The sequence below is a fragment of the Cyprinodon variegatus genome, unplaced genomic scaffold, assembly GCF_000732505.1.
Source record: "Cyprinodon variegatus isolate N-32 unplaced genomic scaffold, C_variegatus-1.0 Scaffold468, whole genome shotgun sequence".
NCBI classification, from domain to species: Eukaryota; Metazoa; Chordata; class Actinopteri; order Cyprinodontiformes; family Cyprinodontidae; genus Cyprinodon; species Cyprinodon variegatus.
In genome coordinates this window covers 473,891-489,176 of record NW_015150921.1, presented here as the reverse complement: position 1 = coordinate 489,176, position 15,286 = coordinate 473,891, and the positions used below count along the sequence as shown (strand labels likewise).

Here is a 15,286-nt window from a genome sequence, read left to right as displayed (position 1 = left end):
GTACCTAAAGTGATTAGATGTTTTAATATGGTGTGACTTTGGGGTGCACGAGGCTCATTGCTTCCTGCTTTGGTTTTACTACTGGCTGTGCATGAAACTGCCCCTGAGGAATAATAAAGATACTTGAACCTTGACCAATGGATGGATAATTACAATGCATGGCTGTTTGCTACTTTTAATCACTGCTCCGTGGCTGTTGCCTTAGTCATGTGACATGTCAGCCTAAAAGTCATACTGGTGACTTAAATCTAATCCCATGTGTGTTTTACACCCCACGCAACATATTAACTACTGTAAAACCACATCAGGGGCTTCAATCGATACAGTACTTACTTCCTTAAACACTTAAGATATTTTATATTACCTTGGAAATTGTTGACATAAATAAGGCGCTTAAAGATTTCCATGTCTAGATTGTTTTTTCACTGGACTCAACCTTAAATCCCTACAGCCAAACAACAGCTTGTTTTTTTTTTACCAGGATATATTAAATAAAAGAACATAACATCCACCTCAAAGTATTTTTTTCCTGAAAATATGTCCTACTACCTTTTGGTAATATCTGCACAACACAAATCATTAAACATTTCCACAGCGTCTACCAAAAAAAAAATTACCTGCAGCTTTGCTGTAAATTCATCATTGGCATGAAGGTTTGAAGCAGATTATGTTAAATCTCCATAAATGGGGTGATGGGAAGAAAAATGAAGGTTCTCTTGTTCCAAAAACAGGCTTAAGAAGCTTCCTGGATGGGAAACGAAAAATCTATAACTTGGAAACAAAGTCCAGTGGTTTGTTTTTCAGCTTTTTTGGAATGACTATGACCTGGATGACCGAAACTCTTCACCAGTATATTAAATTAACTCCTGTAGTTTTACATGACTGATTAAAAAAAAAGACAGCAAACAATGAGCTTAGCAAGATTTGATTTATTAACTATAATACAGATCACATAAGGCCTTGCTGTATACGCCATTCCCACTGTGACAAATTACCATACTCAGCAAATAAAGAAGTTTTTTGCGTGACGTCATCTTTTCACTTTACAGTACTTCATTTATATATATTTTTAAATCACTCTCACCATCAACTTCCTTCACCTGCCATTTACTCTATATTATTTTTTTTACTTTATATCATCATCACCACTTAAATAGTGAGAGTGTTGAAGCCCTCTTCCTTTCTGTTGGGAAGAAATCATGCATTATACTGGGCCGGTCACTTCATTGCTCACAAATAGGTTGCTCGAAAAAAAAATACCTTGTTTTTTTTTTATTCTTAAAACTAAACATGAAAAGAAAAGAAGTGTTTCTATAACCATAGACTAAAAGGGCAAAGTTTTAGACCCCTCCCCCCCAACAACAAGCAGTTGAATATAATGTTGCTTGATTTAACTTAGACATCTGTCACCATTGTTGCATAATTAACAAATAATAACAATAATGCAGCCACAATTCGTTTAATTACTGAACCAAAATTTTATATTGGAATGCATTTCTTTAGTTGTCACTTTTCTTTCCCGAGTCTTTGGCTGCCTCACAGTCGGTTCAGTATTAACAGGTCGATGTACAAAGGGAGCACCGCCGGCCAGCTCGCCCCATCCTTCCCTCTCCGTCTCCCAGATAATGTTCCCATTCACCCGTACGTCGCCTATCTACCCCCCGCTCGTTCTCTCACAGTTCTCCCTCTTCGGATCAGTGTGTGTAATCTGGAAGCGCTAACAGGGTTACACAGTGGGGAAAATGACCACAAACAGTGTCACATTCCACCCAGTTACTTCTGGCCAGATCTACTCTCACATGCACCCGAACACACCAAGTGATTGACTAATGTGAACCGATAAAATCTTCAGTCTTCATTGATTTGTTGAAAGTATATATATATTTGTTAAGCCTTTTTGTCTTTGTGTCCAAAGACACTCGTGGGACATGCAATCCCCTTCTCCTTCAGCTGCATCTTGGCTGGTTTCTACAGTAACGGCGGCCTTGGCTGAGGAATTCAGCGATGCTCTGCTCGGGTCATGCGGGAAGATGAATGGGATGTCTGTTCTCTTTTTGCTGTCTCTTTTGGACAGGGGATGCAGTGGTACACAGTGGGGTTGAACTCTTGGTTTAGTGGTTATAATTTCTCCGTTGCCCATTAAGAGCACCAGAAAAGACATTGTATTTACGAAAAGTTCGGAGAAGTGGTTTACAATTATTTGCAATGATAAAAATCTACCAGGTTTAATTCGTCTTTTGCTTAAAAACGGTATCTGACAGACACAGGGTTCCCTTCTTAAGCTTTGCGTTGGCTGCAACAGAGAAAACTGCATCAAAATAGGATTTGCAATATCTTAGAATTTCATATATCTATTGATTTGCATCTGAGTCTAAACTGTCAATCGGTAAATCTACACTAATGCACCTAATTTGCTTAATTTGAACATATTCCACATAATGTTGACCGCTGCACCAGATGCTACAGAGAGCTCAGTACAGGGAAGGACAGTACAACGCCCATATTTCAGTGGTAGGCATACCCCGGTCTACCTCTAGATGTCAGTGTTGTACTCCCAGAGAGAGAGTGGCAACTGTGCCAACAGACAACATAACTGGCTACCACTCAAAGGTAGTCCCCTGATTGAGAATCTGTCTCAGAAAAGTGCTTTTTTTTTTTTCTTTTTTTAAACATCCTCGCAATGAAAAACTGCAAAAACACAGGGTTGGTAGTAAAAAACCACCACAGCATGAAAAGAAACAAGACAGGAAATGGTCCAACACTGGAATTATTCCTGCTAACGTCAAACAGAGGGCAATTCAGATTCAGCAAACAGAAATAAAAAGGCAGGAATGCAGGAACACAAATGGCAATACAGACATTTTAGATAGTCTGCACATTTCCCAAGATCAGCTGAATCATGTATATGAAAAAAAGAAAAAGAAAAATGCTTTCCGGTAGGGCTGCAACCAACGACTATTTTAACACTTGATTCATCTGTTGGTTGTTGTTTTTTCCCCCCAATTAGTCGACTAATCACTTCATATTTTTGTAATCTCAATCTTCCCGTTCTGGTGTTAAAAATTCCACTTGAGGTTGCTTGTAAAAATATTTTGACTCACTCTAGTCTACACATTTTTTAAATCTTCCTTTATTTCCTGGTGTTGCCACTATCCACTAATCCTATTTCACTTATAAAGCTGAGTTAAAAAGAAACATTTGAAATTTAATTGAATTCATTTATAATTATTATTTCAGTAAGATTTGATATTCTTTATGCTTAAAACATCAAATAAAGATTCAAATGAATGTAAAAACAAACCCGTTCAGTCTTTTATTAATGCTAGATGTTTCCATGGACATCAAATCACTAAATAGTAAAAAAGTGACCATAACAATATGTTTGCAGTCAGACTTGTTCTTTTTAAATGAGGCAATGTTCCCAGCATTAACAATAAACATGACCCAATGATTCATTTCCAAAAATACTCTCAATCGCTCCACTAAGAGATTAAAGTGAAATAAAACTATCCCCTTATTTAGTTTACAGTTAACAATAACCCTTAGTTAAACCATTGAATATCTATCTAAATGAAGCTGTTGTCAGTATCCACTCCTCTCCACTGGGAGGCAGACTCTCTGAGGATGGGAGACCTGATCCCTGTCAGCCATATCTTTGTAAAATGGGCATATATTTCAGCTTTACACAGCTATATTCCTGCCTATTATCAGTCTAAAGTCTCATTTGTGTCAAAGAAAATATTGGATAAAGCTCACTAATTTTCTTTTGCTTCTAGGGAACTGACGATACTGCCCTCCGAATTAACAACACTTTTTTTATTGCAACATGTTTTTGGTTGATTACGTTGACTAATCGTTGCAGCCCTACTGTTCAGGAAGGAGGGAGCATTTTTTTTAAGGGTGTTACAGCGCCGTTTGCCCAGCAGATCCAGTTGGTTGGGATTTTTCCTTTAACTCTGCCTGGCATTATGCTATGATCAAACCTGATTTAAACTCTTATAAAGTTTGTGTGTGTTTGTAGGGGGCCGACAGATAGGAATTTGCTAGCCTCTTGGGTCTGAACATCTTGTAGGGTGAGCTTTAACACGTGTTTTCTTGCGCAAGTCCTCTCCAATGTGGTAAAAAAAACAAAAAAAAGAAACAAATGTTGAAGACACCAGTTTGTCGTAGCCACAGCCCCCAGGGTGCTCCGTTACAGCAGGTGGGCCGGTGAACATTTCCCAGATTGCGGATTTAACTGGCGTATACATGCCTGTGTTTGTTCAGTAAGCCCCCTGAGTCCCTCAACAGCTTCTGCCAACGATTTACTCCTCCAATGTGTATGGATTCACAAAAAGGCAGTGAGGGTGGGACTAGTGAAGTGAAACAGAGAGACAAAGGAATGAAGTGTCAAAGAGGGAGAAAGTTCATCCAGTCAGTTCAGAGGCTCTTCATTGTTCTGTTTTCTGATGCCAGCAGAAGCTGAAACACCTCCGACCTTTTCCCACACACGTCCGTTCCTCCCTGTACATACTGCATCCTGCTCAATCTCTCCCAGGGTTAATTTCACTCTGAGATCACATCTTCCCTTCCTTCAACTTTAATCTGTTTCATCCTTAACTCTTTAAACCCTGTCCGTCGCTTTCAGGCAGCTTCTTTCTCGTTTCCTTGGACCCTGGTTCACAGCGTGTGTTGCTCAGCTGGGGGGTGATGGGGGTGCAGAGAGGGCGGTAGCAGGGCGGGGATTGTGGACTGAGGAGTGGATGGTGGGGAATGGGAAGGAGACCTGTGTTGATGGTGGTGTTGGTGGAAAGGAGGACCATAATGAGGAATGACAGGTGGGGTAGCGGGGAGTACGTAGGCAGCAGGGGATGGACCCGTCGAGGAGGAGGAGGAGTAGCCTCCAGCCATGCAGGAGTAGGCCGAGGTGCCTCCGCTGGAGAGCGTGGATGTGGGGGATCCAGTGAGGCCGTTGGACAGGGGCTGATTGTAGAAGAAGAAAGCACACTGGTGGATGAAGCTCTCGATGATTGTCTGGTAGGTGCGGGTGGCAGTTAGAGCGTCCATGGTAGTAAAGTCGGGTCTCATCAGCGTCGGCCAGAAACAGATGGACAGATTCTCACTGGTCATCAGGTTAGACTTGCTGTTCTGACTCACCCTGGGAAACAGAAACATAAAGATCATCATATTGAAACCAGCCTTGGGTGTATGCATCGTCTTCTTGAAAAAATACGGTGCAGGTTTTCATACCGCCTAAAAGGTAGCAGATTTTAAATTGCACAATTACAAATTTTATTTTATTTCAAAGGGAAGTACTGAACAATGATTAAGTGGAAGGATGATGACAATACAGGATTTTAAAGCTTAATCAGAAAACTGTGGCGTGCATTTTTGTTCTGACTGGACCAGCTTCCTTTTTTTAAAGCAAAGCCTCCCTACTGCAAAGTCATGACTGCTGGGTCCCCGCCATGGCTCGTCATAAAACATCCCATTAACGTATTCTTCAACCTGAGCTTTGGATCTCTGCAGCTCCTCCAGCGTTACCACTGGCCACTTGGTTGTTTCTCAATGAGATGTTCCAAGCTTGGGATATTGCTTTATAACCAAACCCTGTTTAAAAACCTACAGGCTGGGGCGTGCTTTGGTGGCGCAGTGGTTAGCGCACCCGACCCATGTCTCTTCCCTCTCTCATACCCCCTTTCCTGTCAGCCTACTGTCCAAAATACAGCCACTAGTGGTGTGTAAAAAAAACAAAAAAAAAACACTAGAGGCTGCAAAAAAAAAGGAGCTGGATGAGATTTATAAACACAATTTGTTAAACAGACTTTTGTTTAATGTTTACAAAGCAAAATGAGCTGTGGCAAGACTGTGGCTGCAATGTCACCAAAAACACAACAAAACAAAAACATGGGCCTATATTTCAGTTTCTTTTTAAAGGGAAATGTAGTTGTTTGGTTTTTTTTTTTTACATCGGGCCCTTGATTTTACGTTATTATAATGACATCATCCGCGCGCCGGACTGGAGTTGTGACAGGCAGCCCGGGCCACAGGCGGCTACGCTCTACCACTTATATTCATTCGGCGAGCTAATCTGTATCGTTCAATTCCATTTCAAGAGCGAGTTCATCTGTGGTAGTAGCACTAGACATCTTCCAGGCATGTGAGTAAAACTAGCAGCAGTTCAGCGGACAAGATGAATGAACGGTAGCTGGCACACGCGGATGACATCATACACGCGCCGCTTCGTTTGTAAAAGATATAAATATAAAAATTATAACCACGGATGTCTGGGGGACAATGATTCGCCAACATGTTATGAATGCTGGTGTACCATAAATGATAACTTATGAAAAGTAGAAAGATGTTACTTGGATATAACCTTCTGAATATCTTCAGAACGGCTCCGAATGACACAAAACTCATATGGGTGAGTAGAAAATTATGTAATAATGTAAAATCAAGGGCCCAATGTAAAAAGAAACGGTGTTTCAAAACACCCAAACCTTAAGAGTACACACAGCAAAAAAATGAATCAAAGATCATAAATCAAGGATCAGGACAAAAATGTCAATGTTTATAGAGAAACATTTCCTCCAATGTCAGTTTAGACTACACCACTGTTATCAGCTGCTTTAATACCAACAATGATCCCTGCATCCTTTTGTTCTCTTTAACATGGCACTGCCTTTGAGAAAACTATAATTATTCCAACTACAAACGGCTCACTCACAGATTCTACGCCCCTCGCTGCAGGAAGCACAGACAGCTCCATGTGTCTGTAGAGAAACTATTGCACATGATAGCAAATCCTAAAAGGTCCACAACTGAAGCTTTTAAAGGACAACCTCTTTAAATGCGACATGGTGACATGAGCCGATCTGAGAAAGATTTTATACTAGAGAATAATCAGATCTACTATTAAAAAAACATTTTCATGCTGCCTCACAGGTTCTTCTCTTTGTTGAGAGCCTGCATTGTTCACTCATTTTAAAATCCTCATTCATACGCTTATCTTTCATATAGCTGCAGCTTGTCCTTCCATTAACCTAAATACTCGTCTATACGGACGATTGTATGAGAGACATTGCTGAGAGGGTAAAAGGTAAAGGAGCCAATGCTTATTAAATGGAAGTTAACTGGGATAAGCTTCAATGATGTTATACAGTCCAACTGAATTCGTTTTGCTATGTCCATTGATAGTCGGGAAATAAAGAAGGAAATTAGATCACGCCGTGAAGATACCTTTACATTGATTTTTAAAAAGCCAAACTAATGTTCCTACTGTTGCTTCTTTCTTATAATGAGACACAGGATAAATGAAAATCAGAGTTGAAATATTCTTCCCAGCCTTTAAACTTTCAAGGTTACACACTTTAAACACAAAACAAATATTGCTGGATGCCAAAGACAGTTAGCGGCGTCCTGGGGACATAACTTGTGCTATTATAGAAGCATTAACTGGGAATCATAATGAAAACAGGTAGGTATACAGGGAATTCCAGATAATTGCATAAAATTTAATGATCAGAACCAAAACCATTTTCCTGACAATTTAGGAAAAATGCTTGTTTAATGCGCCATAAAACATATCCAACTATCTTAAAGACAGAAGGATAAGACAGAAAGTAAATGAATAAATGGTATAATGCCAATGGTCCACCTATTCAGCTTATGAGTCATTTTTAACTAACATCAACTTGTTAAACTCCCAACCGTAGATTGCAAACATATCAGACTAAACTTTTTATAGTGAGCAGTTTTAAATAGAATTACATTTAATTTCTAAATGTAATGTTTTATTTCAACATTTAATTTCAGGTGTTCTCCAAATAGCACATCTATTTTGGCCAAAATAAGTACAGAAAAAAATAATTATATACACTGACTTAAAGTGTACAGAAATAAAAATACTTTTAATAGAAATGGTAAGAATATTATGGAAGCCGAGAGCGGTCGTGTCCCTCAGATACTTTTTCACAATGGTTTTCTCGAGAAAACAAGATCATTTTGTCATTATCTAAAGATAACGAAAGTCATTTTCTCGTGATAACGAGGTGATAGTTTTCTCATTAAAAAGTTGTTTTCTCGTGATATCGAGATGATTGGTTTGTGTTAAAACTGATTTATAAGTCATGGTAGCCCATGTGTAATTCTGTAAATAATCCTGTGTTTAACTTTTAGGTAACGATACAACGTTTTTGGTTTGATGATTTGCTTCCACTTCTGATTCATAAGCAATTAGACCTATGCCTCCACTGGCTAAGTGCCGGGTGTTTTCTGAACAGCCCCGGTGTTACGCCTGTAACAGGTATAAGATGCATTAACCCCCAAAATGAGTTCAGATTGAAGATTTTTATTGAAAAACAGTCACATTTGTTTCTACTGCATTCCATTCAATCCAATCATCCATCACAACTTGACAAGGAGTGAAAAGAAATAGGAAACTACCGTAAAAAAAATATTATTTGCGCACACATGGTACCGCAACTGCATAACCACTGGCACAGCAGGCATGGATGGACTGGGAATCCAGGGCTGTTGGCCAGCCTCATTCATTACTCATACAGGTTAATGATCTCATTAACTCGAGAAATAAATAATTTTTTTCTCGTGATAATGAGATAATTATCTCGTTATCTCGAGAAGACAAAGAACAAAAAAAAGGTTGGGTATGACCGCTCTCAGCTTCCGTAGAATATAACATTAGCGATCAGTGACATCCAATTTGTAGTAACGTAAAATATTAAATATTTTTTTGTTGGGCTGTGGAATTTGACCTATATTACTTATTAATATTGAAATAATAATAAATAATAATAATTATATATATATATATATATATATATATATATATATATATATATATATATATAAAGAATCGTTTATTATTATTATAAGATATAAATATATAAGAATATCTAATATATTTGGAACAATAACAATATTAAGTTATTTTATTTTTTACTCCAAAAATAACATAATTTCTTCAGTGTCATAACATGGTCGTAAAATGACAACTCTATATTTTACAATGTTTATTGGGCTTAAAGCTAAAATAAAAATGTCTTTTACAATATGTTTTATGTTCACAATTAGTTAGCCTCCATGCATCTCAATAGAGGAAATAGGAACGCTCCTGAGTGGAGCAGGAAACTAAAAGATAAATAACAGAAGCAGGCAGCATTTTTAAAGCACAGCTTCTGTGTAAAATCTTTAATTTTAGAAATATTTTAATTTCACATTGAAAGCTACAGCATTACCACACTCTGACTCAGCATGGGTTAAAAAAAAAAAGAAAAACAAACAAAACATGTCAGATACAATCAGTGGGCCTGTTTGGGTAACATCACCTGCAGGTCACCTGACTAGGCCACCAGCTGTGGAGTCAGCACAGTTGCCAGAGGCCGTCTCTGACCTTGCCAATCACTCACTTGTTCAAATGGCTGATGACATATTTGAAGACCTCGTAATTCTCCCGGGGAAAATGTCGCAGGACATCCTTCATGGTCTGAAAGCGTTGCTCCCTGTCGTTGATCTCTGAATAATCGGAATAGAAAGATGACAGGTTATAGAGGAAGGAGTACAAGCAGCTGAAGGAGGCAAAGAGAACAATTTGTGGAGAAGATGTCTGAGGTTTTAAGGTGGAGAATGCACAAGATAATCAGCGTTAGAAAGGAGCAGAAGTGAAAGAAGACATTTGGCTTAAGCATTAATATTATCTGCACATAGAAGGGTAATTTCGCCCTTCAATAGAACATGATTTACACAACAAAAAGGTTTCAGACCCTATATTTTGTAAAATAACGTCAGACCTCAGGAGCACATAATTGCAAAGAGGAAAATAGTGATAGATGTCTTTTGATGTTTTGTGGGAGATGCATTTGTGTTCTGCTCTTCTGAGTCAATACTCTGCAGAATTACATCTAACAAAGCTCATTCAGATTGAACAACAGCATCCATGTTGAATTCACACCAGGAGAGTTCTTTGCTCCGCATGTTTGATCCGGACATAGATTGGACTTTTTTTTTGTAAGGTCCAGTTCGTGTTCAAATCGTACTTTCTGCAAGTGGACTAAAACTCACAGCAAAGCCACGCGTGTTATGATCGTTTCTCCCATTGGTCAGAAATGACAACAGCAGGACAAACCAGGAAAAGGAGGCAAATTGGACCCACAAACAGAAAGAGAACAATCAAAGATGATATGACCATTTCATTTCTTAACTCTTTCGGCATTTCAATCAAAACCAAGATTACTGTATTTCTCTTACACATATCCCCTTTTCAGTGTTGTCTCATATCTATGAATTAAAAAATAAAAGCATATCTCAAAGTTTTCAATGCAGGTTGATGTTTTTCATTTTTCATCCATGTAATTGGATGGTGAATCCTTTAACCAAGCACTACCATGCTTCTGTATGCTGTAGATCCCTGAATCTCCTCCTATCTAGTCTCTCAGTTTAGGTTGAGAAAAATGCCGTACTAATTTTGGCATTTGTACCTTTTATTCTGACATAATAGGTTGACTGGAGTTCTGTTAGATGTTTAAAGCTTTGGATTTAGTTTCACAAACTAATGCTGCTTTAAAGTTCTACCCAACTTTATTTCCAAGTTCTGAAATAATGTCTGTGGTTGTTCTTATAAAAAAATGTGAACAACTTTTAAAGAGCATGAACACTATCTTCAAGGCTCTGCAATTGAAAAATACTTCAAACCACCAATGAAAAAGGAAAGAAAAAAAGAACTGAGACAAAAGACCACACACTTTTCGTCCATCCACCCATTACAGTCTTCTGCAGATTACAGCAAATCACACATGCAAACGCAGGGTGTGCTCAGCCTGACGACAAGGCGCAATGAGTCAGAGAAAATGACGTCACCAGCTAAAACACAGTCCCATCCTGCATGTGTGTGTGTGAGCCAGAAAGAGAGGCAGAGCCAGCAGATGTTTCCCTGCACATCGGCAGTATGATTTACAGGCAGAGAATCACAGTTTGCATTCCCACAATGAGGTCAGCTGGGATCAAAAACAGATTTAAAGCGGGATACTCTTACACAGCATCAGTTCTCTCCTGTTCCTCATCCATTACCACAGATCAAACCTTTACACCCTACAGCTTATTTTAAGTAATGTCACCGTGAGAAGATCTACTGAAACCCACCCACTCGCACACTAGATCCTGGACGCCTCCTCTCCGCCACTTTGTGTGGCATCACGGAATAAACTCTCATTCTGAGCATGTCAACCCTTGTTTGTGATTTTCCAGCTGCAGAATGAAGGCTTTGGTTCCCCCACTCCCCCGCTTTGTGGCTTCAGGAGGTTTATCAGGTCCCTGTCACGGCTGAAGGGTCTCGACGGGGCAGCTGAAAGACACGCACGCATGCTGTGCTCGTTGAGTGACAGCAGCCGTGCGGCCAGCGTATAAATCTCTCCGGCGTTATGCAAGGCTAAGCTGTGCTTTAAATCTCCATTCTGACAGATTACAGGACACAAAGAGAAAAAGCAGCCTCGTTTATCTACCATATGACCCTTTTCTTATGACTTCATTTGAATCCTTCAATCAACACCACATGCAGTCATCTCCACACTGTTCTTCCCCAGAGCATTAAATATCCTCCCTTCCATCTTCTCTTCTCTCATTTTCACAAGCGAGCAGTAAATCTAATTCTCCCCATGGATGGATTTGGATTGCAGGAGTTTTGCTTGTTAGGCTGAAGAAATGTTACAATGAAGGTGAGAGGGATTTCATGCAAAATTCAACACAGTTGCAGAAGCTGGCTTTCCACACATCCGCCTCCCTCGCTCTAAGCTCCGGGGACTTACTGAAGGCCTCCACCAGCTCTGTCTGCATGCTGTAGGGCACCAAGGGCTCGGGAAGCTCAGAGAAAAAGGCCTTCATTGCTCCTGCTACTGTGTTGATGCTCAAGTCCTTCTCAAGGTCCAGGTTGTGGTCTGTGAAAGAGAAGCAACATTGGAAGAAGTTAGTTCAGGTCAAATCTTCAGGTATTTATTATGTCCATGAATGTCTTAAGAACTTTGAGCGTTGCTAATAATAGTTGAACCATTTTTTTTTTTAGGGAGAATTGATCTCAACTATTTTTTGAAATAAGAATTAGGAGAGCAACTTTGAATCTATTGTTAATTTCCATCAATCAATGTTTCCAAGATGTCCTAACTTTTTATCAGCATCCAGATTTTGTTGACCAAGAGGCAAGCCATGCTCCAAAGAAACATGCTTAATCCTAACCTAAATTTGTAATCGTGCAAGAGTTGATGATCACATTCAGGGGTTGACGTTTTTATTTTAGAGTCACGGTATGTTTATACAAGATAACACTATTAATATAATGTGACTTTTCTAGAGAATCATTATACATAGTTATTTTATACAGGGTTTCCACAGTCTTACATAATTTCAGAATTCCCTGACTTTTAACTGACTCGGGATTAGTTTTCCCTGACAAAATAAATGCAGCCGTTTGTCGTTTTGGTAACTACATCAAAATTACTGCTAGGTGGACAAAAATCACGCCATCTGGCGGAAAATCACCCGGCTATTTCAAATCACACGCGAGAATGTGTACAAAACAACAAACATGGCGCCGGCAGCGCTTCTGGGTCGTTTTCATCGAATGTCGGTGATTTTAAAGTAATTTTGAGTGATAAATAATTTTGTTTGCGATCATTGCACTTGCCCGGCGGGCAAAAACAATGAAATTTGCCTTGGGAGATCGGGCGATGGTTAACATAGAGCCCTGACATTTAAAAAATGGTTGTTTTATTTCACCAGAATAACCAAACTGTGTTTTGAGAAGTCAAGTTACGGCTTAAAGATATGAACATTTTAATCATTGGCATGGTGGTGGCAGCATGATGCTGTGTGTTTGTGTCTGATCTCTTTGCCAGTGGTACTGCTACACTGATTAAAGAGGATAAGTTTGAAAACAATGACAAAACCGCCATAAATCCGGGGCAAACGGAGTCATTCTGAAAACGTTTCAACACCTTTGCAGTAAACTTTATCAATCACACGCATTTGGAGAATAAATAAATGCAAAACTAGACTTACCCCAGACAAATACCTAAAACACAAATCAAAAAATAAAATAAAACTATCCAATTGAAAGAGCTTCTTGAATGGCCGTTTCAGAGCATAAAACCAAAGGCACTTTAGAAAAATAACAATGTGCTTAAAGAGTCAGGCTGATTCAAATGAATGCATAATTTAGGCTATGTGGATTAGTATTTAATATTGTATATATAGTAGTAGTATATAGTATATATATTCATTAATCATAAACATAAATCACTGTAGTTGTTGCTGTGATACAACAACAAATGTTACCAAACTAAACGGGTTACATCCAGGTGCAGTTAACGTTAATTTAAATCAGATACAAAGATAAACCTGACTAGGACCAATTTAGATAAAGAAAAAGTTTTTGTTTTTTTCAGATGAAGAGAAAATGAAGCAAGCAAAACCAGAGGAGTAGGAACCAAACACCAGCTACCCTATGACATTTTTTCTCTATAAGGTAGCATGTATTTAAAGAAGAGGAACATTTTTAAGCTTAGTTTCTTCTGCAGCTACTTGCACGTGAAATGGGTTTTAAACACCTTCTTTGTTAAAAGACCATCTTCCACGCAGCTCTGCACCACCTGTACTGTAAGTTTCACATTTAATTGACTCGTCCCAGTAGAAAGAAGGCTTCCAATGATTCAGTGCAGATTTTCAACTCTGGTTACCCGAGCTGAATTCAACCGCAGCCAAGTGTGCACACAAATACCTGTATAGGCTATCTTTGTCTGCTATCCATCATGAGAGCAACGTGCTTCATTAACCAAACCAATCTGGAGGCAACCTGTACCTGCCCTCGCCAGACAGATGCACATTCAGAGCGCCTGTACGTGTGTGAGGATGCACACCAGAGTTGGATGATGATTAATGGGGCAGCTCTGCAGACCAATTAATACACTGTGCTCGATGCAGCTTTCGTTAAGATAGAGGCAGACATGCACATGCATCTTTATTGCATTTTTTCCACACTAATAAGTGTACAGTAGACTGTAAGAGAAAAGTACCCACCGTGTTCGAATTGTCGCTGCATGCTCTCAATCTCCGCCTTGTTGCCGCTGACCCTGTAGATTCCCTCTGTACTCAGACCTGAGGACAACAGATGGGGAGAACTGCTTTTAGCTCAGTGTTCATTTGCAAAAACTTTAAATGGCAAGTTAGAACCAGAACCAGTGTCACACTGCTTACAGAAAAATGCAAAATGGTTCAGAAACTATAGGTGTATATTTGGAAATGTTTATGGTGAGTCAAAGAAGGCTAAGAATCTATAGCAACGGTTTAATGTACACAGAGGGAGAAATAAAGTGTGCTAAGAAACCTTTTAGAACTCCTACACCTTGAGTAGCATAAACTAAAGTTACCTTTTTTATAAGCACACTTTTCATGTTGTTGGTATAAAAAAAATACTCATTACAGAAGACCATAACAAATACAAGTTTTTTATTTTCAAATGATATAACTTTAGTTTATTCAGTGAGTTAAGGCAGGCTGCCTGCAAGTGTGTTCCCTAGCAATGAACGACTAAAATTAGATGTTGCTTAAATTAAATTAACAGAGAATAAAAGAGGTTAAAAAATATGCACACAAAGAAAACTCAAGTTAGAAGTGTGAAATACAAGCAATATTTCAAATAAATATATAAAGTACTTTAAGTAAAATCCCTCGTCTTAGAAAACTTGTCTTGTCTTAGAAAAGAAGACGTAAAAGGAAAACAACAAAAACATCAGGCAGGTTTTTCAGGTCAATACGGACCAGAACAAACAGATTTAGGGAACGCTTCTTCCCCAAAGCTGTCACCATACTCAACCTACACTCAGACTTGCACTAATGTATTGTATATGTATGTATATGTTATTTATGTGAGCTCTTTTACAGAGTTGCTCTCCAAATCTCATTGTACTGTGAACAATGACAATAAAAGGCTTTCAAAAGTGACTTTAAACACATAATTGTGACACAGAGGAAGTGGTGGACATGATGGACATGAACACTAGGGATGGAACGGTTTATGAAAACCGTCCGAACCATTTGGTTCGACTGTCTCGGTTCGGTTCGCATGTGTTGCGTTCGGTTCATGCGCTGCTCATTTTTCTCATAGGCGAAGCATGTTCACTCCCGAGAAGAAGGTGGCGGTACTGCGACCAAAGCCAACCACCAGTAGTAAACAAGAAGAATCGAAGCAGCGTAGCCGGGTGGAGCAGAAAAAAATCAGTTGTTGTGGAGAATTGTGTGG

General features: G+C 39.1%; 1 protein-coding gene across 1 annotated transcript in view; it reads right to left on the bottom strand.

Moving 5' to 3' along the window:
* Positions 1 to 1,264: 1,264 nt before the first annotated feature.
* Positions 1,265 to 15,286, bottom strand: part of arhgap35 (Rho GTPase activating protein 35) — a 103,911-nt gene continuing 89,889 nt past the window's right edge. The window contains exons 5-8 of the mRNA XM_015389621.1: positions 14,065 to 14,142; positions 11,802 to 11,930; positions 9,411 to 9,516; positions 1,265 to 5,137 (exon numbers count right to left, since the gene is read on the bottom strand). Of these exons, the coding sequence (XP_015245107.1) occupies positions 4,660 to 5,137; positions 9,411 to 9,516; positions 11,802 to 11,930; positions 14,065 to 14,142 (791 nt within the window). The 3' untranslated portion in view covers positions 1,265 to 4,659. The remainder of the gene's footprint in view (positions 5,138 to 9,410; positions 9,517 to 11,801; positions 11,931 to 14,064; positions 14,143 to 15,286) is intronic.